At 34.7% G+C, this 26443-nt stretch overlaps 2 protein-coding genes and 1 pseudogene across 2 annotated transcripts; 1 reads left to right on the forward strand and 2 right to left on the reverse strand.

Moving 5' to 3' along the window:
• Positions 1–6513: 6513 nt before the first annotated feature.
• On the forward strand, positions 6514–9795 carry LOC108318670 (calcium-dependent protein kinase 2). Its single transcript, XM_017556393.2, has 8 exons — positions 6514–7272; positions 7525–7668; positions 7941–8093; positions 8192–8307; positions 8720–8887; positions 8980–9107; positions 9217–9316; positions 9468–9795. The coding sequence occupies exons 1-8, from the start codon at positions 6549–6551 to the stop codon at positions 9558–9560; spliced, it is 1626 nt and encodes a 541-aa protein (XP_017411882.1). The 5' UTR covers positions 6514–6548; the 3' UTR covers positions 9561–9795.
• Positions 9796–12717: 2922 nt separating this feature from the next.
• LOC108319765 (flavonoid 3',5'-hydroxylase 1-like) lies at positions 12718–18543 on the reverse strand (annotated as a pseudogene).
• A 46-nt stretch (positions 18544–18589) lies between these two features.
• LOC108319788 (uncharacterized) lies at positions 18590–25823 on the reverse strand. Its single transcript, XM_017551039.1, has 10 exons — positions 25707–25823; positions 24936–25463; positions 23217–24362; positions 22782–23109; positions 22103–22358; positions 21786–22002; positions 21109–21467; positions 20511–21014; positions 18942–20046; positions 18590–18862 (listed from the first exon to the last, which is right to left on the reverse strand). The coding sequence occupies exons 1-10, from the start codon at positions 25821–25823 to the stop codon at positions 18590–18592; spliced, it is 4833 nt and encodes a 1610-aa protein (XP_017406528.1).
• Between the last annotated feature and the right edge of the window lie 620 nt (positions 25824–26443).

Consider the following 26443-nt stretch of genomic DNA (forward strand, 5'->3'; position numbering starts at 1 on the left):
AAAATAGTATCTCAATTAATTTAAAAAAAACAAAAAAAAGTGATTAACGTGGTATAATAACAAAATTCGACGTTTAACGTCGTATATTGACAAAATTCGTATATTGACAAAATTCGACGTTAACTTAACGTTGAATTTTTTAAATTTGACATCAATTTAACATCTCCTAATATGAGGTCGTTCACGTATTCGTCGTTAAAAGCCCAAAATATTCGACGTTGTATGCAATTTTTGTACTAGTGTTGCTAAAATATTAATAAAAAATAATAAAATATATAAAATTTTAAAATACACAAAAATAATTCAAAATTAATTTTATTGATGATTTTAAATAATATACATTCATTGACAATTACAATGTAAAAATATAAAAAAAATACATAATGTTTAAATAACATTGAAAGATTGACAAAAAAAAATCTAGCATGGTCAAAACCTACCAAACTAGTTAAAAACATATAGACTAATGTTGATGACCTAAGCAAAATCCCTAGCACAGATAAAATTTTAACATAAGACCAATAACTCTACATTTGCTTCCTACGCTGTGAAATAAAACAACTTCACTTCATCAACTACTTCCCTTAAACTCATTCGTCCACCACTACTTTTTTAAAATTCAACAATATGTATATGCCCAACAAGTCATTATTAGTAGACTCTCGTGCTTCCATTGTGATGGAAACTCATTTAGGGCATTCCACTCAAAGGAGTATCAACTTAATCTAAGACTAGGAAAGGGAAGTTGAAAAAGAACTTTTAAAGGCTCTTTCTTGATTTTCTTTCTCAATGTCTTAGAAAGATTCCTCTTTTAATATTATATGGTTGTTTTGTTTGTAGGATACAATAAAGGCAAGAACCATGACCAACCAATTAGATTTAGGAAAAACACACTTCAAGGAATTAGTACCAGAGTCGCTCAAGCGCCCTCAAACAAGGGGGGCTCCAGTGCAGATGCACCAAATGGACTTCACAACTCACGTGCGCTTCAGCGTCCTCAGAGGGGGGGCTCCAACGCCAGCGAAGCAGTCTGAAGCACGTTTTGGCAGAACTGTCCATGTGACCCAGCATGCTTCCCGTGACCCAGCTGACTTGGCCTCCAAGCTCGTCTATTATTTTGAATTTTGGAGGGAAATTAGCTCATAATTGAGGCCCTTCTTCACCTATAAATAAGAGCGCCTCCCCTTTGTAATTCTTACTTTGGAGTGTAATGAAATGCTGTAAAATTTGTTCCAGCCTCTTATACTCTTCACAGTCACCTGAGAATTCTGAATTCTCTTCACTCTCCTCTAGCTTTCTTCCTTAGTAGGAAGGCCTTTTGAGCTTGGAGGCATCATACACAAACCACACATTCATCCAAACTTTCATCAAACACCTTTTATGCATCTATTTCACTACACCAAATCTCATTCGGTTGTGCATCTTTTTTGGAACTTCTTCTTGAGTGCTTAATGCTAGGATAGGGTTCCATCACATTGCTTCTAATCTTTGGTTGATGATACACATGAATTTTTGTGAGATTGTAGGCATGATAAACAAGATGAACAGTGGATTCATCATCTATTTTCGAACCTGCAAAGCTGAGATTCTCCATACAAAAAAGATTATTCCATGCCCATTTGCATATCAAGAACACATCCATTCATATTGCATATTAATAACAGCCTCTAACAAAAATAATATTTCAGCTACATCATATCATATTTACAAGCACACAACCCTTTTCCCTTCACATAGCCTATATAAATAACCAATTTCCCATAATCCAAAGATTCAACAGGATAACAAATATTCAAACCCGTTTCAAACAGAACACACAAACATGAACAAAAGCTTTTACAAACACTTATCACCAATACTAGTAAAACTTCACACAGTCACCAATGACACATCAAATCTGCACGGACTGAACCTGCACATTCAACAAAACCAGCTCTTTCTTTCCTTCATCACCCCGCTCTTACCAAAACATTCAATTTAATCATTTATTAACTTTTTTGATCATTATTTGAACATAATAAATTATGAGTTGACACACATCCAATATATCCAAGACCCTTAAACCATAACTCAAAATCACCCTGAACATCTAAGAAAATTATCGCAACGATAAATAAATTCTAGAAACTTAACCTATTTCAGCTTTCACAATTCCTCAGTTTCTTTTATCCAGTACAAAGTATAACTTTGAGAGTTACTTTTAAACAAATCTAGGAAGAGAAAATTTTGAGAGAACATAACAGTAATACTGGGTTTCCATTTAATTATAATTAGAATCATATTAGGGAGTAAGGTTTTCTTCTAATTATAATTAGGAATTGATTAGGGTTAGGATTTCCCTTTAATCACTTTTAAATGTGAACTTCTAATCAATTGAACCCTAATTAAATTCCCAAATTCCTATCTACTCTCAAAAAACCCTATTTAGATTTCCCCAACTCATGGTTCCTATTCCTCGAACAAAAACAAAAGCTTGAGGGGATCTTCAGTCTTGTGCGACAAGCTAGCTAGGGGAGCACCCACCTTCATCTTCTCCTTTCCTAGTTTTGGGTTCGTCTTTGGCAGAGAGGGCAGACACTATTCTTCTCTTTTTCTGTGGTATTGTTTTGACTTCACAGGGAGAGAAAGACAACCTTCTTCTTCTTATTAATTCTTCCAGGAAGGGGGGCGTGAAACTGGCAGCTCAGACGCGACATCCATCTTTATTGCTAGTTGGCACAACAACGTTGTCTCTACATCGACGCGAGGGTTTCACTCTCTACGTTCTTCGGCGTCTTTACGACGATGAGAGTCTTCATTCTCCGGCGTATCATAGTGCGAGGATCTCATTTTGTGGACATCTTCGTGGTGGCGCATGTCGTTTTGGGTAGGGTTTCGAATTGGGGGATTTTGGGGTTTTATTGCTCACGTTGTGGGTTTTTATTAGTGGTTGCTATCGCATTTTGGGTGGTCTCTAATTCATCTATGTAGGTTGGCGTTGCACGACAGAGAAGACGCAGGTCACAACGCGATTTGGGGTTCTCGACCTCGCGGGTGTGGGTGTTCTCCTTCGTTGGGTTGGGTCTGACTTTGGTGGTTTCCACTTTCGAGGCAACCTGCGATTGTGGACATAGGTTCATGAGGAATCGTGGAGGTTATCGCTAACGTTGGACCTTTTGGGCTAGTTTGGCCTTTGGGCCTGGTTTCAACTGCAGGCCCATAGATACGCATTTGTATTCGGAAGGAAGAAATTGAAAACAGTGCTAAAAATAAAAAAAATAAAAATTTAAATATCTAAACCCAGTATAGGTTAATAGTTTAAAAATAAAATTGGAAATAAGAATTAATTTGGTTGAAAAGGAAGAAAAACATTATAATAATAGAAATAATAATAAAATAGGTTCCAATAAGTATATGAAGAAATATTTGAATTGTTATATGACTTGTGGTTAGTTTATATTGGTAAACTATTGTTTGTGGGGATCCACATAAGACTTTATAATTTGTATGTGTATTGTGAATAAGGGGACATAGTTAGTATTTTGTTTGACTATTGTATGTGTTTGGTTGACTTTATATGATTGTGAGTTCTTAACACCAATATGTGAAAATGTATTGAATGGGTTACGATTTAATATACTTTTGAGGGTGAAGTCAAGAATATAAGGGTTTTTTCTGTTAGTAATATATGTATGAGTAGATGGTATATGTAGGAGATTGGGTACAAGAGATAAACCAAGGTCCTTTCATGATGATGTTAGGGTTCATGATGATGATGTGCTAGAGACTGTATTGATAAAGATGACATTGATGGTATGGTCATGATATGGCTGATGAGGATGTTGGTGACGATCATAGTGTGAAAATGATGATGTTAGTAAGGATAGCGTTGTAGATTAATGTTTGTCATTAAGTTGTGTTTATTTGCTATGTATATATTATATTGTTATTGGTTGTGTTAATGGTAGCTTATCCATACTTGTTTGTGCTTGTGTTTATGTTGTGTCTTGCGATGATTGTATGACCTTTGGGGTTATAGGGAGCAAAGGATATTGTAAATGTATAGGATGCATGATAGAGACACGAGAGTGGGAAAAAGACTTGACTTATTTAAAGTTCCTTATGTTTAACTTTTTTAATAGTGTATTTGGGTTTACTTTTATTTCGTTGTTTATTTCATTAATTTCAAAACTATGTAATTGGATAATATTTTTGGTACAGTTAGGACTTTTGTTTTAATTTTGTTTGAAATATTGAAGTTTTCATTAATACCTTTGTTTTTTTTTGCGATATAACATCTTAATTGTGATTCATGACACCATAAACTAGAACGTTACACAAATTATCTCCAATGAGGGAAGGACATATGACCACTAACTTTTAGAAATTATCTCCATTCTTAGAATGTCATATGACCACTACTAAAATTGCTATAATCCTCTCGAATGGAAGCATGATACATACTTTCCACATAGTTTGATGCTAACACTAGTAAAAAATTGCATTTTTAACTCGTATATTATGCTTCGGTTTTTTCGGAACCGAAGCGTATCAGACGCGGTGGCAGGGCTGTAATTTTTAAATCATTATATGCCTCGGTTGCTAAACAATCGGTGTCTAAAAGACATACTGACTCAGTTAACAGAATGGACCGAGGTATATACCTCAGGTGAAAAAGTTACTGCCTCGGTTAACAGATGGACCGAGGCATATATCTTGGGCTTGGACTGATCCATTTCGAGAAAACCTAGCAGCTACCTCTTTTTCCTTTTATTTTTCTCACTTCTCTCTCGTTCCAATCTCACTTCTCTCTCATTCCAATCTCCACTTCGAGAAAACCCCGCCGCTGTCCCTCTCTCGTTCCAATCTCCACTTCGAGAAAACCCCGTCGCTGCCCCGCCGCTGCCTCGCCACTGCCGGGAGCCACCACCACCTCGTTCTGGGCGACGGCTCGAGTGCAGCTTCTACCTCACCTGCCATTGCGTCTCTGGAGCGAAGAGCAAGCGACCCCGCCGCTACAAGGAGCCACCACCACCTCGCCTGTGCAAGCGGCCCCGTCTCTGGAGCGGTGGTTGTTGGCGGTGGCTTTTGGCGGTGGCTGTTGGCCGTTCGCAACCTCACGGTGAAGCCGAGGCCAGTCGTCGGACCGTTGTTGCTCAGCAAAGTCGTCGTTGTTGGCTCCATTTTACGCAGGTGAAGGTGAAGAAGGAGCAGAGCACGGGCTTAAGGATTTTTTCGTTTTTGTGTTTTCTTTTTTGTATTGTATGATCCTGTTATATTTATGAAAGAATCTGAATATGATTTTAGCCTCTCTGGATATTTTTCTCTCTGGTTGTGAGATTTTGCTCTCTTTTTCTGGTTGTGGTTTCATAGAGTTTGAGATTGAAAGATGCAATAGAGGAAATGATAATAAAGATGCAACAAAGAAAATGATAATAAGTTAATCTGATGGAAGGTGATCTGTTAATGGAGGTCATCGGCCTGGAAAATCGAAAACCACTATACTGCCTCGGTTCAGGTCTCAAACGAGGCAGTAGAATCCAAGATATTGACTCGGTTCAGTAGAAACCGAGGCAAAATCCTATCGTTTTTCGACTCGGGTCACAACCGAGGCAAAAAAAGATAAACTTTTTACCTCGTCTGTATATGCCTCGGTTAGAAAACCGGTGTCTATAACCGAAAATAACCGAGACCATATCCCTTAAGTGTACTAGTGTAACTTAAGAAAAAAACCTCTAAACTAATTAAGCCTTAATACATGTCTAATAAACATACACTATTTGATCGAAAATAATAAATCATACTCAAAGAAACTCCATAATAATCAAGATGACCTGAGAAAAAGAGTTTATAACCATCTTTCATATAACCTTAACTCTTATTAAAAGTGTTTGAACAAGAAATATATCATCAAGTGTTTTACTTGCAGTAATAACATCTCATCCAATACACACCTATATTATAGCTATAAAAATTATTGGTTTAACAAGTTTTATCTGGGTGTTTCTAAGTTTATTATCTTGGATGGGATTGTACAATGTTTTACACGTGATGAGGTGGAATGAGATTTTTTATATATGGATTATCTTCTAGAATTAATATGATTAATGAATTTTTTTTTTGTAAGAAATAAATAGATACCCATTTAATTTTTATTTCCCCTCCGAAAAATTCTCTTCACCCTTGTCTCAATAAACCCTAACCATAACACGTAGTAGACACGCCAAAGACTCCTTCAAAATGCACCCTCTAACCTTCCTACATTCTCTCTCATTGTCAAACGCCTTCCCCTAATTTCATAAACATTTCTTTCAACTTTCTTTTTTGTTTTTTATTTTCCATTTTCACTCTTTTTATTTTTATTTTTTATTTTATTATTATTATTATTATTTTGTTTTAGTCATTCCTCTCTCCTAATTAACAATCTATCTTTCAACTCGAAAACCAATAATTAATCACCATCCTTCCCATTATTCCTCCTTATATATCTCTCCCTCGCAAACGCACCTTCTCTCTCTCTGTACAAAACTTTTCGAAACTTTTTGGTTTTGCTCCCTCCGTTCTTCTCCATGGGCAACTGTTGCTCTGGCAACGCTGCCGATGGCCCGGCTGACATGGCCGCCGCAGATGACAAGGGAGAAACCAACCAACAAAGCATTCGTTCAGACAGCAACAATAATAATGCCGTTGATAACCCTGCCACCACCACTACCACCCCACCGACATCGGCGGCGCCACCTACCGTGACGTCACCTCCTTCGAAATCCTCAAAACCGGGCGCCATGGGCCCTGTCTTGGAGAGGCCGATGGAGGACGTGAGAGCAACGTACACCATTGGGAAAGAGCTAGGGAGAGGGCAGTTTGGTGTGACGCATTTGTGCACGGACAAAGTAACCGGTGAACAATTTGCATGCAAAACCATTGCGAAGAGGAAGCTTGTGAGCAAGGAGGATATAGAGGACGTGAGAAGAGAGGTGCAAATCTTGCACCACCTCTCAGGCCAACCTAACATTGTGGAACTTAAAGGTTCCTATGAGGATAAACAATCGGTTCATTTGGTCATGGAGCTTTGTGCTGGTGGTGAACTTTTTGATCGTATCATTGCCAAGGGCCATTACACTGAACGTGCTGCAGCTTCTTTGCTCAGAACCATTGTGCAGATTGTTCACACCTTCCATTCCATGGGTGTCATTCACAGAGATCTTAAGCCTGAAAATTTCCTCTTGCTCAGCAAGGATGAAAATGCACCCCTCAAGGCCACCGATTTTGGTCTTTCCGTTTTCTTCAAAGAAGGTTTATCTTTTCTTCTCTTTCTTCCACTTTTTCTGCTCTTTCTTCCACTTTTTCTGCCTTTATCCCATTCAGTGTCTTCCGTTTCCATGCAAATTGTAACACATTGATTTCTGCTGCACAATTATTAGTGCCCATTTGTTTTAAGTTTTTCAAACATAAATATGTAAAAACATTTGAGAAAGAAAACAGTCTTTGCGTGAGAATCTTGATTCTTCGTATGTCTGTTTTAATGGCATATTTATTCTTTAACAGGAGAACAGTTCAAAGACATTGTGGGAAGTGCATATTACATTGCTCCTGAGGTTTTGAAGAGGAAATATGGGCCAGAAGTTGACATATGGAGTGTTGGTGTCATGCTATACATCCTTCTATGTGGTGTTCCTCCATTTTGGGCAGGTCTATATAAATTTTTTCTTTTCAAACATACCACTTTGTGCAAAACATTATCTAAAAGAAAAAGGAGATACATACATATTTCTTTTGCCTTGTGATAATTTACTCTAATACTGTATAATATACAGTATTAGGAATTTTTTTATAACTGTTTTTAATCTAAAGACTGTAATGGCAAAAAATCACAATTTCAAATACTAAATTGTTGATTTAGTGCTCATTTATTTTTCTAAATCTATGGTGTTTTGAACTGAAAAAGTTAATTGGTTTGACAGAATCGGAACATGGTATATTCAATGCCATCCTAAGAGGCCACGTTGATTTTACAAGCGATCCATGGCCTTCAATTTCACCTTCAGCAAAGGATCTTGTAAGTCACATGTTGAATTCAGATCCCAAAGAAAGATTTACAGCAGCTCAAGTTTTAGGTAAGCGTATACTTTTCGCTCTTGTTGCTTCACTTTCAATGCTTTTTCTCTCAAATCGCTTGAATTCATTTAACAAAGAATTTTTTGTGTAACAACAGATCATCCATGGATCAAGGAGGATGGAGAAGCACCTGATAAACCACTTGACAATGCTGTACTGAATAGGCTCAAACAGTTCAGAGCAATGAACCAATTCAAGAAAGTTGCTCTAAGGGTACATCTTATTCTGCCCTAATTCTTATGGAGATAATTTATTTTAAGGATTTGACTCGTACAAAATAAACAAAAGTGAAGTAACTAATTTTAATCATTGATGAGAACATAATAGTTGACATTCTAACACACGCATGTTTATGTTTTGGTAAATGCTGTAAGTAATTTCAAACATTGATCTGTCATCAAACAGTTGAGATTACTTTTCCTTCATTCTTTAAAGCAAATTGCTAGCTTCACAGGATATTAGTTCTTCTTTTTGAACCTTCAGATACAATTGTTTAGCAATTCGAGCAACAAGTAGAATAATGATTTTGACCTGCATGTTTTTATTAGTCAGCACATTTCTCTTGCTCCACGTTGCATAGTGCAGGAAGAAAGAAAAAATAACATTAAAATTTACAAATGAATAGGTCATTGCTGGGTGTCTATCAGAAGAAGAAATCATGGGGTTGAAGGAAATGTTCAGGGGCATGGACACTGACAACAGTGGAACCATCACAATTGAAGAGCTCAAACAAGGGCTTGCAAAGCAAGGAACAAAGCTTACAGAACAAGAAGTTAAGCAGTTGATGGAAGCTGTAAGTTATTCTTCTCCCATTCTGTTCCAGTAGTACACCTAGATCACAATCATTTACACAAATAAAAATTCTCACTCTTGTACAAATTACAGGCTGATGCTGATGGCAATGGAACCATTGATTACGACGAGTTCATAACGGCAACGATGCAGATGAACCGAATGAACAGAGAAGAACATCTTTACACAGCTTTCCAATACTTCGATAAAGATAATAGCGGGTAAGAAGTCCTACTAGATTGAACATGCATGCATACATATATATTCATGTCAACCCTAAGTGAAGTACTTAGTCAAGGTTCTAATGTCATTTTCATGCCACCAAATTAGGTTCATTACCACTGAAGAACTAGAACAAGCTCTCCGTGAGTTTAACATGCACGATGGCAGGGACATCAAGGAAATCCTTCTAGAAGTTGATGGAGATAATGTAAGTGCTACACGTAATTAACTTCATTATTATAATTAAAAGAAAAAAGAGGATTTAGTTATGAGGAAATTTAACAAAGTTGAGCACTTGCCTTTTCATAATTGTGTGTTAACATGGTTGATGATTATGAGGAAACTGTGATGTTACACAGGATGGGCGAATTAACTATGATGAGTTTGTGGCAATGATGAGAAAAGGAAATACAGAAGCTGCAACGAGGAAGAGGCGTCCCATAGTGGAGTGACTCTAAGGGTTGGTCTGTTTCATCCCTGTGGTTTGATTTTTTTGGTGGAGAAGCTGATGGGTGAATGAAAGAATGATATAGAAAGCATTGCATCATAGCCTTGTTGGTTGGGAGGGATAAAGTTGAGGAATGAATGGGACAAGGGTGGAAACAAAAACGCTGAAAGAAACGAGGGAAAGGGGAAGAACTTAAACTAATCTTTGCGAATAGGTTATTATTGGTTGATTAACCATTTTTTTTACTTTTACTTTTTCCTTACATATCAAGGCTTGTAACATGTCCTGTATTGTATTGCGGCTCGCAAAATTAGGAACCAAAAAAAATGGGTGTTTGATTCTGGATTATCTACTTTTCAATACTAGGCATAAATAGTTTGTGCTAGGTTTCATATAGTTTATTGAATTATATATATATTGTTATGGGTAAAAAATAATAAATCCTGCAAGGAAACACTATAAAGGTTGAAAACTGCTTATGTATTATACTAAGTAGGAATTTCTTATAATGATAAAGAAGACTATCAAAGTCACATACATCGAGAAAGGAAAGGTAATAAGAAATTTTCCATTATGGGCCTAAAAAAACAGAAAAGAAATATTTGAAGTAAATTCTCCTCCTACCTCTCCATAATAAAATGGTTGTATTGAACCTTTCCCACACATAATCCTTGAGATGTGGATTGCGTGTTTTGATTCTTCTGCATTTTTTCTCATTTGTCCTTTATGTATTTCTACTTGTTACAATGCCTCCGTAATTTTTGAACATAAAAAAAATAATTATCATTAGAACTTCATGTTCAACCTAAGTCTATACAGACCAAAGTTCGAACTGAGTTTGAATTGAGTTGACTTAGATCAAAGTTTGAGTCAAGTAGGGTGAGAACAAACGTCGAATAGACTCAACCAAGATGAACTCAACCAAGATGAAGGTCAAGATGAAATAGTTAAACAGAATGTCATGATGGGTTAGTATGAGTCGAAGATCGAGATGACCTGGGTCGAATGTCAAGATGAGTTGGCTAGGTTGATGCTTGAGATGGAATGATCTAAACCGAAGGTTGAATCGAGCTAAAGGTCGGCCTAGTTTGAAGGTCGATAAAGGTTGGTCCAAAATGAAGGTTGAGAACAAGTGTCTTTCGTCAAAGGTCAAGACTGGTTGGTTTGAGTCGAAAGTTGAGATATGTTGTTGAAGGTCTAAAAGGGCGGGCTGAGGTAGAAGGTCAAGATAGGTTGACCTAGTTTAGAAGACGCGTCGTTTAGAGTCAAATTTTGAGACAGGTTCACTCGAGCAAAGGATAAGATAGGTCATCCTAAATCGAAAGTTGAGACAATCCGGCCCAAGGCAAAGGTCGATACAAGTTGGTCCCAACCAAAGGTCAAGAATGATTGTCTTGGGCTGAAGGCTAAGACATGTTGGATCGAGTATAATGTCGAGACAAGCAAGCCCAAGCTTAAAGTCGAGACAAGCTTACTCGAGCCAATGAACGAGATGGACCAACTCGAGTTGAAGGTCAAGACGGGCCGGCTTAGGCCGAAGGTCAAGACATACCAACGCAAGTAGAAGGTTGATGATATGATGTTTAGAAGTCTTTTAAATTTTCTTGTAATTTTTATCTTTTAATTATATAGGAAATAATTATCCATTTAATTGTATTATATGCATATTAGTGGGGAAAAAAGTTAGTTAATGAAAATTAATGTTAAATGTAGATGGTATTATTTAATTTATCCTATAAAAGATCATTAGTGCAAAAGAGGTATATAAGATTAGTTCTTGAGTGCATATTAGATCAGTTCTGTAATCAATCTAATATACGTTGATGTAATATGTCAAGGACATATTAGATCGATTGTACAACCGATCTAATTTATACGCATATTAGGTCGGCTTTGAAATAACCGATCTAATATATACCTTTAACTAAAAAAAAACAAGCATCGTAATCTAATTGGAAGCCTGAGGTATTTGACAAACATGAGACCGAATTTGATGTTGAGTGTTGATATCACTATAGAAGGCGTTGAAATGAATTTTGAGGTACGTGAGAGGAACAATATCATTTGAGTTGTTTTACGTTAAGACTAATGATTATCGACTTAGCAGGTACTCGGACAGTGATTGGTACGAAGACATTGATGAGAAAAAGAGTATGAAGGATTGTGTTTTTTTCATGGAAAACACGACATTCACTAGCTTTCAAAGAAACAGTCGATAGCGAAACTGTCAACCTATGAGACCGAGTATGTTGCAGCATCTTAGAGTGTGCATCATGTTGTTTGGCTCACAAATCTACTGATCATGAGCACACTAGAGATGAAACAAGAAAAGAATATTGTGATTTGAATGGACAACAAGCCGGCCGTTGAGCTAGGAACAAACCTAGTCAATCATGAAAGTGCAAACACATTAGTGTCTGGTTTCATTTTATTGGAGAAAAAAAATAAAGGAAGAAAGTATGGAGTGAGAACATGTGGAAACTAGAGAGCAAATATCTCACATGTTCACAAAGTCACTCCCTACGGTATTATTCCATTAATGGAACATGTGGGAACTAGAGAGCAAATATCTCACATGTTCACAAAGTCACTCTTTACGATATTATTCTATTAATAGAAAAATTTGATCGAGATGAAAGAAAGAAAAATTTAAGTTAAGGGAGGAGTTTTGTTATAATAAACTTAATTTTAGGATTTATTAGACAATGAACTTGACTGATAGTGTTTAATATATTAAAAGAGCAAGAGTCACGAAGTTAGTATATTATGTTTTTATAATTGTGATTATTATAGTGTTGTATTTTGTAATAATTAGAGACCTTATTGCTAGAAGATTAAAGACCAAATGTTTATTAATGTTCATGTTAAATGAAAACAAACATAAGCAAATTCAGATAATTTTAAATGAATGTCATTTTTCTAGCAGTAACTTCCTATAACCTCTTATTTTGTAACTTTATGAAATGGCTAGCAGAAATATAAGTACATATAGAAATATAAGTACATATATAAAGAGAGTAATGTTTTTGCATATATGGAGGGTATCATACATACTGATTCTCAAGCCCTAAGTAACTTTATATAACATTTGTATGTTTACTAAATGGTCCAAGAGCTTAAATATAAATACATATATAAAGAGAGACATCTTATGGAGGGTATCAAACATAAGCATCTAAGAGCAAACGAGGGCTAATGATGGCTGAGAGAGGCACTGCCTTTTGCAAAGTGAGTCCAAAGGCCTCATCCATGCTTAACTCTTCACCATTTGGTAACTTCCAGTCAAAAGAATGCACCAAAGTTCCCAAAATGTACTGAATCACCACAATAGCCATTTTATAGCCTGCAAAAATCCTCCTTCCAGCTCCAAAGGGAATCAACTCAAAATGAACTCCAGTATCAACTTTTGCACTCTTCCCTTTGAGAAACCTCTCTGGATTGAACTTTAATGGATTTGACAACACATTGGGGTCTCTCCCTATTGCTCATATGTTCACATTCAGCCTTGTGTTGTTGGGGATGTAGTACCCATTAACATTGCATGCTTCAGTGGCCACCCTAGGAACACTGAGGGGTGTAGATGGGTGCATATACGTCTCCTTGCAGATTGCTTCAAGGTATGGTAATTTTGGTAGGTCAGATTCAACAAGGACTCTTTGTCTTCCCATTACTTCATCCATCTCTCTTTGTGCCCTAATCAAAATATTAGGGTTTTTTAACATTTCAGCTAGTGCCCATTTTATGATGCTAGTTGATGTGTCTGTGCCTGCTGTGAACAGATTCTTCACGCCTAAACATACATTTTATGATTAGAACAGAAAAAACAAAGTCACAGCTAATATGACAAACAAAATCTTGATGTACATTTATGCTAAGGTTAATTCCAATCAATATCTTGCCAATCCAACATTTTCAATAAAAAATATTTTTAGACCCAATTGCTTAATAACACATCATTCGAAACAACCACACACCATAAACAGTGGATCATCTCATTCAAAAACTATTAAAATAGAATATAATTATGTATTATAAGTGTTTTATATAATAAATAATTTAATTTTCAGATATTCTAAATATTATATATAATCAATTATTTTTTTATATTCAATTTGTTAATATATTTTGCTGTTATATAATTATTAACTTTTTAAATAATACAGGCTTATATATCAGTAAAAACAAATTAAATTAATGAGGTAATAGGGTTACCTCAACCATATACATAATATATATATATATATATATATATATATATATATATATATATATATATATATATATATATATATATATATATATATATATATATATATATATATATATATATATATATATATATATATATATATATATATATATATAAAATTACAGGAGACTCATCTTCCTTAATTCTAATGTGCACAAATATTACATTCCCATGTAGCAAATAAAGAAGTTAAAAAGATTATGTGTCCATACATACAAAAGCAATTCTAAATCCTAAAGGAAAGAGACAGAGAGTAGAACATCCAAAATCTCAATTCACTTTTTATCTAATACTGATAATAATTTCATTCAAATTTGTTTTCCAAGGAAGAAGTATTAATTGGTAGAGACTTTTTTCAATTATTTTCATTCAAACTTTTTAAATAATACATCTTCATTCAATTATTTTTTTTCTTAATATAATATCAGAAATTTGATTACATAAATTCTCATTTTGAATATATATTAATCATTTACACTATATTTTTGTAATCCATTTGTAATCCATGGCACCTATTATCAGCTTTCCAAGAATATATTTTATTTTAACTCGATAATGCATGTCAAATATGTTATCATTGATTTTTTTTATCAAGAAAATACATATTAATAAAAATATAATAAGGTAACCAAACTCATATTTGTATATATATAAACTATATAGGTAAAAAGGAAAACCAAAAGACAAAACGCTAAATAATGATTTTCAAAATTCACATCCTTACATATAATCATTGAGATTCATGAAAAATGAGAGGAGAAAATTGTGTTTAAATAGAATGATTATATTTATTGTTGATTTCTTATGTTATTCATGATTTTCAAATATATATATATATATATATATGGAGAGTGGTTGATGTTCCTATTCAACTCAATAGTTTCACATTGTTCAAAAGTTGAGATCTAAAATATTTTAAATACTTCTTTCTACTCTTTGAGATACTTTTTAAGAATAAAATCGTAACAAAGTTTGAGGTTCAACAAAAAGTCCCATTCGTAGATATCCGTGGGTATTTAAAAAAATTATATTTTATAAAATTTTAAAATATAATATATATTAATTAAATATAAATTAAATTTTAATTTTAATTAAATTTAACTTAATAAAATATAAATTAAATTTTAATTAAATTTAACTTAATAAAATATAAATTAAATTTTTATTTTAAATTTTGGCAAATAATGAATATTTCCGGATGTAGATATCTACATATAATAAATATTCACGGATACCAACTATCCATAACAGATTTTATTCATAAATATCCGTGAAAAGTATTTTTGTCTTTCGTAGTTGCCACCAAAGATTAATTATAGTAAAGTTTATAAAAGTGATAAGATGAAATATTTTGTCTCCAGAGAAAAATTATAAATTAACTAGAATTTTTTTTTAAAAGTTAATTATATAAAAAGTTAAACAGAAAAGATAGTTTCAATTATTTTTTAATTTAATTAATGGCTTTTGTTATAATTTAATGTATACATATTAGTAATTATTCATTTTAGTAATAAACTTTGCATTTGAAAAGAGATTTAAACTTCAATCAATAACCTTTTACTTTTTCATAGGTAATTATAGAGCTCTCAAAACGGATAATTCGGCTCGACCCGGCCGGCTCACCACGGGTTGATCACTTAGTGAGTCAACCCAACTTGACTCATTTATTAGTGAGATGAAAAAATTTGAACTTGGTCCAACCCACCACGGGTTGATTTACTGACTCATTTAATTATAAGTTTTTCTTTTAAAATAAAAAAATTACAATTTTTTTAATTCAAATATAAATAAACGTTACGTTAAACTCCAAAGACAATTCGAAATAAATAACAAAGTATCATACAATCCAAATGTAATCCTAAAACATGTACAAAATGCGAATAGATAACTTTTTAATATTGATAATTTTTGTGTCACTTTTTCATTTATAATATTAGAGTCTTGAATAGATAAATTTATAATAGTTTTATCTCTTGAAACATTTTTTTCTTTATCATCATCTACAATATAATAAAGAAAATGTTAACTAATAATATTGAAACACAAAATAATAAATAATTAAATTAAATTAGGTGGGTTGGTGAGCCAACCCGGCTCACCACGGGTTCAAGTCGACAAGTCGTGTTCTAAGTGAGTTGGGTTGAAAACTAGCTCGCATAAAAAAATTACATTTTTTTCAAACCTAATCCGGCTTAAACCTATGGTGAGCCGGGTTGGCTTGTGGGTTACAACCCATTTTGACAGCACTAGTAATTAAGAAAGGAAAAGTTGATGTTGGAAAAGAAAGAGAGATGTACCAATAATAGAACCTTGATGTTGGAGAAACTCATTCTCTCTTGAGAAGGATCTTCTCGATTTTTCATCACAATATCAAGAAAATTCGGCTTCCCTGTACGTTCATGAGAAGATTTCATATGCTCCTTAATAATCTTGCTAAAAAACACATCAAACCTCTTATGTAACCTTTTCATCTTTCCCACCACACCTTGCAAATCCATCCAAGCAATGCAAGATACAAAATCACTAATGTTCACACCAAAAATTGTCATGAATTCCACAACCATATCCTTAAACTCCTTAGACTCCAATCCTTTGTTTGAAAATATTCTCTGGCTAATTACAACTTGGCTTACCATATTAGTGATTGCACAACTCTATAAATCACTCACCACTACTAATTCCCCTTCTTTGGCACACTCATACATGGCTTTTAGCATGTGTTTCACCTCACTTTCTCTCACATGTGCACAATCATTAAGAGCCCTCCCACTAAGCATGTGTTGGTTGGCTAGCTTCCTAAGGAGCTTCCATTTAGGTCGATAGTTTGCAAAAACTAGGTCTTGTGCATTGTAACCCAAGTGGGTTGCCCCAGCAATACTGGGCCTGTTTAGAAAATTATAGTCCAAGGCCTTAAGGAATGCTTGGGTTGCATCCAGGCTTAAGGCTACCACAGTGTCACAAGTTCCCATTTTGACAAGAGAATTTCTCCCTCCACCACCCCAACAACTCACTACACCTCCCCAAAAAAATTTTAATTACAAAACTACCCATTTTACTTTAACCTTTTACTTTTTTTACCTTTTTACTTTTTTATCAAAACACTAAATCCCTACCTCATTATGTTGTGTGTTGTATGTTTGGTCGTTGCCTTGTGTGTTTTCTATGTTTGGCCATTGTGTGTTTTCTGTGTGTGTAGAGGAAGAAGATAACCAGCCAGGCCTCAATACATGTGGCATATCCGTTTGGCCTTGAACGGATGTCGATATCCGTCTATGGATGTTGACATCCGTTTAAGACTCTAGAGAATACCCACATCTGTTACAGTGATAGGCTTATATATTCAAAAGACATGTGAAGAACGCAGACCACCTTCAACGACCAGACGAAGCTCTCCCACTCCTGTACCTTCTTTTTCTTGCACGACTCCAAAGCTTTTTTGCTACATCCTCTAATCACTGGAGAACTTTCTTGCACCGCAACGATTCAATGTTATCTCCAACCAAACACACCACAATATCCCTATGCTACACCACCACAGTTTCAACAAACAAAAATTAGAGGGAGAAAAAAGATCCAAAGGAATTTCATTCAACAGAATCAGTGGACTGTTATGGAAGTGCATTAATGGTGCCCTTTCTCCTCATCCCGTTCTCTCCCAGCGGGGTGGACACTCGCCCAGAACCTGTTCAATGGAAGGCTCGTGAAAGGAAGGTCTATGGTGGTGGAGGCAATTAGTGGAAGAACTGATACTGCCTCAGTACTTTAGAACCGAGTCAAATCGTAAATACTGCTTCGGTTAAAGAGAATCGAGGCGCAAATCCTACTGACCTTCTACCTCGTCTGTATATGCCTCGGTTTCCAAACCGATGTCTATGACCGAAAATAACCGATGTGTATTCCTTTAACTGTACTAGTGATTGATATAGTGGTGGAACCATTAACGAAAGTGGTTGGTTGTTGGGTAAAAAAATAAAAACAAAAATTAAATATTATTAAGGACAAAAAAAGAATGAGGAGGTGGAAGGAGTAATATGTGGTGGTGGAGGGAGCAACTCTCTTTTGACGAAGATGACAGCTCCTTATTTCTTGGCCATGTTTGTGAGTGTGACATGAGGCATGCTGTACAAAAGTGGTAGAAGACCAAGAATTGGCCATCCTCTTGGGCCTGGTGGTAGATGCACAGAATTTCTGACTATTGATCTAATGAAAAAGTGTGATACCAAGATGAGAACCCCAACACCAAGTTCTGAGAAAGAATGCATGAAAAGTCTGTTTTCAATTGAAGATGGCAATAAGGTGGTGCAATTGAGTAATTTATATATATATTGTTGGAAATTTTTACAAGTTTTGAAAATATGAGATGAGAGATGTTTTGTATAGATGAATTTATTATTTTATTCTATTCATAATAGAATATTAAATATCAAATATTTATCTAAATGTTAAATTTTTAAATCTGAATAACAATTAATTTCAGTGGAAGTAGGTGGTTTTACATCACAATTTGACAAGTTAGGAATGGTGTCAATTCTCGTTTTGATTTCAGGGGCAAACGTGTTAGGTGCTTAGGTTAGTGCACGTGCCCTACTTAGAGTGCAGTGAAAGAAAAATAGGATTTATAAGAAAAACAACATTAGAGGTCCATTGTTTCCTTGTCGTCTTCTTAGATTCATACATGGTAGAAATTTGGTAAATCTTGCACGATAAAGGATTTTACAACAAAAAAAGCTTTCCTCATGTATGAAAGCTACTTGCATATCCTCAATAATCAACACATGATTCAGCTATTGGAATTGGACAAGATTCTTCATTTTCCAATAGTCAAACATAGGTGTAGAGAACACTTCTGTATCCTCATAAATCCAAAGTCTACTCCTCGTACGAGTAACAGCAACATATAGTTGTTTCAGTTCTGAGCAGAAAACACTGTGATTTGAATCTTGATCAAAACATCCTCGAGAGTAGGCTTGTATTTGCTGTTCTTTCATATAGTCATATATCACCCTCCATCTCCTTTGCAGAGGTGAAGAGGAAAAGAAGTTGTACAGCAACACATCCTGACATAACAAGAAAGAAACCGTTAGAAAAACTGATAAACTCGAAGACCAACCAACCAAGTTCTATGGTGACAGCAACCTCAAATTCAAGACCCTTGCACTGTAAAACGGTTAAAACAAGAGCTTCTTTTCCAGCAACTCGAAGCACTTCGTTTCGTGCTAAATTATCTCTTACCAAAACTACTCTCTCGCCTCTACTTCGTCCAAAAGCTTTCAGAAGTGAATCTGCATCATTTCTTGATCGAATCACAAGTGGGATTTTCCCTTCTATCAAACCAGTCTCTTCTTTCAACAAGTCTATAGAATGAGGAAAGAAATGATGAAGAAGTTCAATGATACTTTGTGACAACTGCAAAACCTCAGCATTGGTGCAAAAGTTCTGACTCAGTACAAAAATATCTGAAATGCATCCTTTCCCCTTTCTTTTGTCATGATTCCAGCTCTCGGATTCTAAAACAAACTTTTTGAAAAATATGGATCTTACATCTTTAAATCTGAAATCAATTCCCCTCCCCACAGTCTGTGCTGTATCTCCACAGAAAACAAAACCTTCTTCTACATTCCTGCAAATATATCTAAATAAACCAATCTGAGCCATTGTCAGATCTTGCACCTCATCTATGTAAACAAAATTCATTTTATCACCCTTGTATCTCTCAGCCCTCAGTCTACTGTGAAGATCAATCACTAAATCACCCAAATCAAAATCACCATTTTTCATCTTCATCGTTTCATAGTCTTGAAATATATCGTATATCATAATTCTTGTCTCTGTGCTCAGACCTGAAGTTCGGTTTTCAGATACATCACAGTATTCCTCCCTGCTTAACTTACCATGCTCGATCGTTCCTGTACCACCTTTTATGTGTGACATTATTTCAGTAAACACTATATAAGAATCCAGTTTTTTACGTAGCTGGACTTTGAAGTGCGGCCAATACAATGACTCAAACCTTTCATAATTCACTTCCTTCATCATTAGGGTTTCCAATGCATCCAACCTTGAACCAAGGTTCGCATTATAAAATCTATCAAAATAAGAATTTCCCAATGTCCCATCTAGCATGAACATAAATTTACGAAATGTTATCACAAGCGGATATAAATCATAGGAAAGACCATCAAAGGAATCTGGGATATTCTCAAACTGTTTTGCACTACTTTCAGCTACGGGGCCAACTTCCCTTAAGGACCTGTGTGATGCATCAAAAATCAAACTTTAGTAGCCATAATAAAACAATAATAGGGCTGCTTAATTCAGTTCAATGAAAGTATCTGAGGACCAATAAATACCTTCTGAAACTTATCTTTCCTAGATATAAAATCAAATAGATTACATGGATTACGATGTTTACCACATAAAAAAACATTACAAAAAACTTATATGGTCTATGGTCAGGTAAATAGCATTTCCCTGCAGATCATACAGCATACATCAAAACTCTTTTGTATACGAAACTCGTGAGAATACGTAATAATTTTTTATTTTAGTTGAAATTTTAAAAAATCATAACTTTACATGTAATCTATAATCTAATAAAAGAATCTATACCTAGAAGCCTTTATTGTAATTTTATACCAATATAAGTAAAGTAAAAAAACAATTGGTTGTCAAAGGATATATAGTATTACGAAAGAATCTACATACCTTTTCAAAAGGGAAACATGATGTTGGACCTTCTGGCATAGTCCAGCACTCAACGTTACAAATAGCTGTCTTAAGACTGGTCTCTCAGTCTCAGTAGCAATATCCTTGGACTGTTCCTGATTTGCATTAATTCCAGATCCGTACCACTGTTGAACTCCCTTACGGTGCAATATCTCATTTTGAATAAGCTTAGTAATCAGAACAGTGGTTTTTCCTGTACCACTACGACCGAGTACAAATGTACTCTTTGAGAAGCGAATGATGTTTCGCTGCTCATCAGTTACCTCGTATGGAAGATCCGCTTGTAAACTATCTTTGCCATGAAGCATATAATCTCTCGAGATGGAACAGTACTTCATCAACAACGTACACTCTTCATGCTCAGCCCTTGATTTGTCAGCTTCACTTGTATCATTTGCGTCTCCATCATTTACATTATTATGAACATTCTCAAACTTTTGGATATTGGCTGAAAGTGGCCAATTCAATGGAAACTCCATGTCCCTGTTCACAAGGAGAAAAGACCATTCTCCTTATCAGTTAATGCAATAAGAGCTTAAATGCTTTTACATTAATTAATGCAATTGAAAGCACTCACCGAAGATTATTTGTTCCTTTCTTTTTGCACATCCTGATATATTCATCGGTGTATCTTTTGAACAAATTTTCAAGGCGTTTAGCCAACTGTTGGATATCCTCTAAAGGCAATATGTTCCATATCTTCAAAACCTGAATATACCTTGAACCTTTGACTATTTCTATTGAACAAATAACATAGTTAGTTTCAACCTTAAACTTTTTCAAAATATGAGTTGAATTCTCACAACACAAATCCACATTATTCCATTTCGGCCTCCATCCACTGGAAAGCCTTTCAATAAGGTTGATAACCTTATTCTTGCTCGCTTCAAACTTTAGCCGTTTGAATGACCTCAGGAATTTGTCACTAAAATAAACCTGCAGATACGTACATTGGCAGCAATGTTAAGAATAGATCCAGCACATACGGAGAGAATCAATGATTTATTTCAACTACACTTACTTTTAATGAGTTATCAAATATCAAACATCGATTGCTTCAGGAAATTCTTTTGCTACATTATATGCTAGATGTTGTGCATTCAAATATTATTATGGAAATAAACATTGAAAAAGTTGCTAACAACTCATTACCGGTGCAACCCAAGAAGAAAAAAGTGAGAACTGTGAAAGTATCAATGAACAATAGAAATTAATAAAAAAACAAGTATAAAAATTAAGTCCAAGACTGTATACCTTCCACAATTTATTTTTGAAGAGGACACTATTTGTATCAAGCAAATCATCAAACTGATCTGCCTCTTTCTTGGAATCCAATATAGCTTTCGCCATTTCCTCGTCTTGTTCTGCATTAAAGAAACAATTACGTTTCTTGGCATCAAGCACAATAGCATTCCAAACGTTTTCATTCTTTGTAATGGCCCATTCATTCCCCAAAATCCATAAGCAGTGCCTGCAAGATATGAAACCAAATGCAGTTTTTCAGTTAATATGGTACCCTGAAAAACAAATAAGACTGCAATAAATAGAAAAGTTAAGAGCAAAAGATGTACCTAGCTCTTGTAAGAGCAACATTAGTCCTCTGCGGAGAGGAAATGAACTCAAGAGATGATCTACTGCTTGTTCTTACAGTTGATAACATAATAATATCCTTCTCCCCTCCTTGAAAACCATCAACAGACATCACCACGACATTAAATCCATCATCACTTTCATAAATCTTTCCGAGTTTCTCCTGAATTGCAGCAACTTGGCCAGCATAGGGAGTCACAATACCAATGCTTAATTCATGCTTTTTGGTCAACCATGCTGCATCAAGAAAAGGTAGCCCTTTATTCAAATTCAGACATCATGGATTATAAAAGCACTGCCTTTCTGTTTCTGTCTACTTGAATTAGTGAAGATACAAGTGAAAATAATAAAGTGAATCTTTTCAGACTAAGGTGAATCAAATTATTAACTTCAGGTAATACTGCCAGGACAAGTAGAATTTTAGTAGATAGAGACCTTTAATCAAATATAACGATTCAATAAACCATATATATAAATCCTTTTATTTAGAACTGAACTTCTTTCAAGTAAAGAAATGCAGACTAAATATATCAGATGTTCTTCTGAAAGGACATGTTGTTGCATTGCCATCTAAGGTGTAGCACCAAAGACAGAAAGAATAATAAGAAAGTAAGAAAAAACTTAGAAATTACTGCTGAAGATATTAATAGAAGAACAAACCTTTGTGCAGATTTTTCAGTATTGTCATCACAACTGCGACCTCTGCTAAATTTTTGTAGCTACTTCCTTCATCATCAAACTGTTCTTTGCCTCCAACTACATTTATAAAAGAATAAGGACCAAACATTGGCCCTGGGAGATATTTCTTCCCAAAGTCATATCTTCCCACATTTGGTGCATCCTGGATTTTGTTGGAATAGAAATAAGAAATTGGGAAAGAACTTATTTGTGGGTGCATCCTATGCTGCACCTTAAGGAGAGACTTTGGGTAACCTAATGAACTCAATCTTTCAAATAAGCTCCTCCCAAAACCAGCTTCCTTAGAAACCTTGTACACAAAAATTAAGCACAAATGAAATTAGAAATAAATGAACACTTGGGAGGAAAGAATTCTGTGATAGAAAAAATAATACATGTTTGATAGTGATTACATACATTACTTCTAACCATTGACTGAAGTTGAAGCTCATCGCCAGCAAGAATGGCATGTTTTATGCCTGGAAGTAAAAGAGGTATTATTGATTCACACTCTTTTAGCTGTGCAGCCTCATCTATCACCAAAATGTCAAATGGCTTCATGGTTAAAGAGCGCAACTTATGAGAACCAGAAGCTGTGCAAAATATCAACGACGATGTTTGGAAACAAAACTGTCTGATTGATTCATATTTGTAAGATTTTATCAGTATGAACTCATCAATTGAATCTAGCACAGTCATTAAAGCATTGAGACATTCGATTCGCTTCATGTACAGCTTGTATGCTGCACCATCAAATGACCAAGAATCCATCTCTGGTAAATTTTTGTAAGTAAATAGCTTTTCCAATTCTTTAGAAGGCAAATTACTTTGAAACAAGTAGCCCTGAAATGATTCAAGTGCCTCACTTAAACATACTAATTTCCGAATGTTATGTTTCAACAAACTCCTCCCCACATGCGTACACAAGATAGAAATGCAAGATTCTAGTATCCCTTTTACTGACTGGAACCTTTCTCTAAGAAACTCTAGAAATGATTTGAGGTTTCTCTTATTGTTTAACTCGATCTCAACAAATAAACGATAATCAGAAACACAATATTCAAGAAGATCAATCATTGATTTAATGCAAGATCTAAATCCAGTAGCAGTAGGGAACAAGGCTTTTGTCAGCTCTTGTACTCGATGATCCAAATGTATATCCTCAACATTGTCTCCAATTTTCAGCTTGTCCTTGTTTCCAAGCAATAGCACTTCACTCATGGAACAGAACAAATCACCAGATTCCTTACTATGTGCCTCTTTCATTATATTTACTACACGCGTAGCAACTTCTTTGATGGCTACATTGGTGGAAGCACAAACAAGTACTCTATACTTCATTTTGAACAGAGCAAAAAGCAATGTGGCCAAAGTTCTTGTTTTTCCTGTGCCAGGAGGACCCCATATAAGTTTCGCGGCTGTTTTGTGATTGCAATCGAGGCCAGAAAGACATGAAGAAATTGCCTCCTTTTGTGATATATTAAGCTCTGATAATAACACTTGGTATGATCTGTCATCACCTAAAGCATTGGCCTGTGAGCTACAATTACTACATTCCTCGTCCTGTTTTGCATCATCCATTCATCAGTTCTAGCACTAATTTCAAAATCAACAATCTTGAACATAACTACATTATTAGAATTGGAGAATAAACTCATGTTGTTGGTGTGGTTAGTCAGTCTGATCTAAAAATCTTCAAAAAATAATAGCAGCAAATAATAGTGTGTTCTGTTTTGTAACAACAAAATAGCAGAAAATATGCTTTCACCAAATCATGGATGCTAGCACCAGTCTACCATTTTACACTGAATGACATTTTAAGAAACTGAATTAAGGATATTATTGCGAGTTTCAGATAAGACCAAACATTTTAAGGCTAGAAACCTCATCTTTAAAACTAGTTTTGTAAAATTAAATTAGTCTTAAAATTAACAAATATAATAACACTGTATAAAATTCAGATATCTAAACATTTGGCAACGATTATTGAAATTTTATTCACTTTTTGTCCATAAAAGCTATACTGCCTTTCATGAGGAATAAAAATATTATTCTTAATAAATGAATACTAACATAAATAGACTTCATATTTTTAAGAATAAAAACAAATTGAAAGCAAAAAATTAAAATTCTTACCTCCTTGGTGCATAAGATCTGCTTGAGTATCTCAAAATTACCAGGCATATGAAGGGCAGCCCAAATTCTTTTATTAGGGATCATATTTGTCAAAAAAATGAGAAATAGAGGTTTGTTCCTCCAATTTGTAGGGTCCAATTCTTTTGATGCCTCAACTTTTAACTTGAAATCGTCATCATTCCCGTCTTCAGTTGTCCTTACAGACACAAAACTCCACATCCTTCCATTCCTTTGGAGGTCTTTTATAGCTTCTGGTCTGTAATCAGATAATATTAAAAAATCACCAGGAAATGTTTTGTATGGTTCTCCAGAATGAGTAAACCTATTTTTCCAGCAATTAATTGCCAACTTATACAAATTATTGTGATCTGATTTTGCTTCTTTTAGACCAATAACTTCTGCATAAGGAGCTTGGTGTATGATCTCCATACTTGAGCATAGTTGTGCTCGAGTTTCTTCCAACAAAGGGTACGTATAAGATCCAAAGTAATGATCTGTGGACTGAAACGTTTGTGCAATCTTCTCTACCTGAAAACCAAAGGACAATTAAAATCAAGCCATGCATAAATTGAAGAGCCATGCAAAGACACTTATTTGATCAACTGAAAAAGTCACACCAACTAAAAAGAACAACATGTCAGGCCTCTGGTGAGTGTGTGTCAAAATAAGCATTAAAATACTTGACGTAAGTTAACGCTACACCAAGAAAAACAAGTTGAATGATTCTGAACATGAGATAGAACAGAATGCAGAAAGAGTGACACCACTGACCTTGTTCCTGTAAAGATCTTCATCTAAGATGTTTTCAATGGACCAAGAAAAAATCAAATTAGTGAAGCCATAATCATCATTGTCCTTCTTCTTACGTGAAGGATCACCTTGCATCATCCCTTGTGAGTTCACTTTCCTTGACAAAATATAATCACCAGAACCTTGCACGATGAAAAGTGATAGTATTTGAAAGTTTAACTTCTCTTATAACTGCTAGAGGAAAATATCTGAGATAGCTTTTAGCGTAATATGGAATAACGAAAGGTCTTTTAGCTTTGTCTACACTCTTCTTGGCCATAATCTTCTTGAGACACACCATGTCTCTTCATATAACCAACCTCTCGACTCTTCATTTTATGTCAGACATTTTTTCTTCAGTAAAAGTAATCTGAGGGAACAACCGTTAAACTTCCTTAACTTTTAAATGACAAGGAAAAGAAGCTATTTAGACTCTGTCAACTTAAATATGTGTAATAAATAAACTTTAAAGAGAAAAGTCACTTTAAAGAACTCTTTTATTTATGAAGTACTTTTTTGGTGTAGATTTAGAATGTTAAAATATGTGATTTTGGTTTCGTTTGGGTTTTCTTGACTTGTTAGAATTAAAAGAAAAAATTAAAATAAATAATTTTAAAATTTTATTATAGGTAATTTTTTTTATTGTAGGTAGTTACATGAATTTAAAAAAATAATTGTAAATTTTAAAGTATTCAATAATAACATAATTAATACTAATA

This window comes from Vigna angularis, chromosome 6 (genome assembly GCF_016808095.1).
Source record: "Vigna angularis cultivar LongXiaoDou No.4 chromosome 6, ASM1680809v1, whole genome shotgun sequence".
Classification (NCBI taxonomy): domain Eukaryota; kingdom Viridiplantae; phylum Streptophyta; class Magnoliopsida; order Fabales; family Fabaceae; genus Vigna; species Vigna angularis.

Coding starts and splice junctions, on each gene's coding strand:
- LOC108318670 (XM_017556393.2), top strand. CDS start 6,549: ATGGGCAACTGTTGCTCTGGCAACGCTGCCGATGGCCCGGCTGACATG. Junction 7,273..7,524: donor TTCCGTTTTCTTCAAAGAAG/GTTTATCTTTTC, acceptor ATTCTTTAACAG/GAGAACAGTTCAAAGACATT. Junction 8,094..8,191: donor TACAGCAGCTCAAGTTTTAG/GTAAGCGTATAC, acceptor GTGTAACAACAG/ATCATCCATGGATCAAGGAG.
- LOC108319788 (XM_017551039.1), bottom strand. CDS start 25,823: ATGATGCAAGGTGATCCTTCACGTAAGAAGAAGGACAATGATGATTAT. Junction 22,003..22,102: donor GTTGCTCTTACAAGAGCTAG/GTACATCTTTTG, acceptor CATATCTTGCAG/GCACTGCTTATGGATTTTGG. Junction 21,015..21,108: donor AAAGGAACAAATAATCTTCG/GTGAGTGCTTTC, acceptor CCTTGTGAACAG/GGACATGGAGTTTCCATTGA.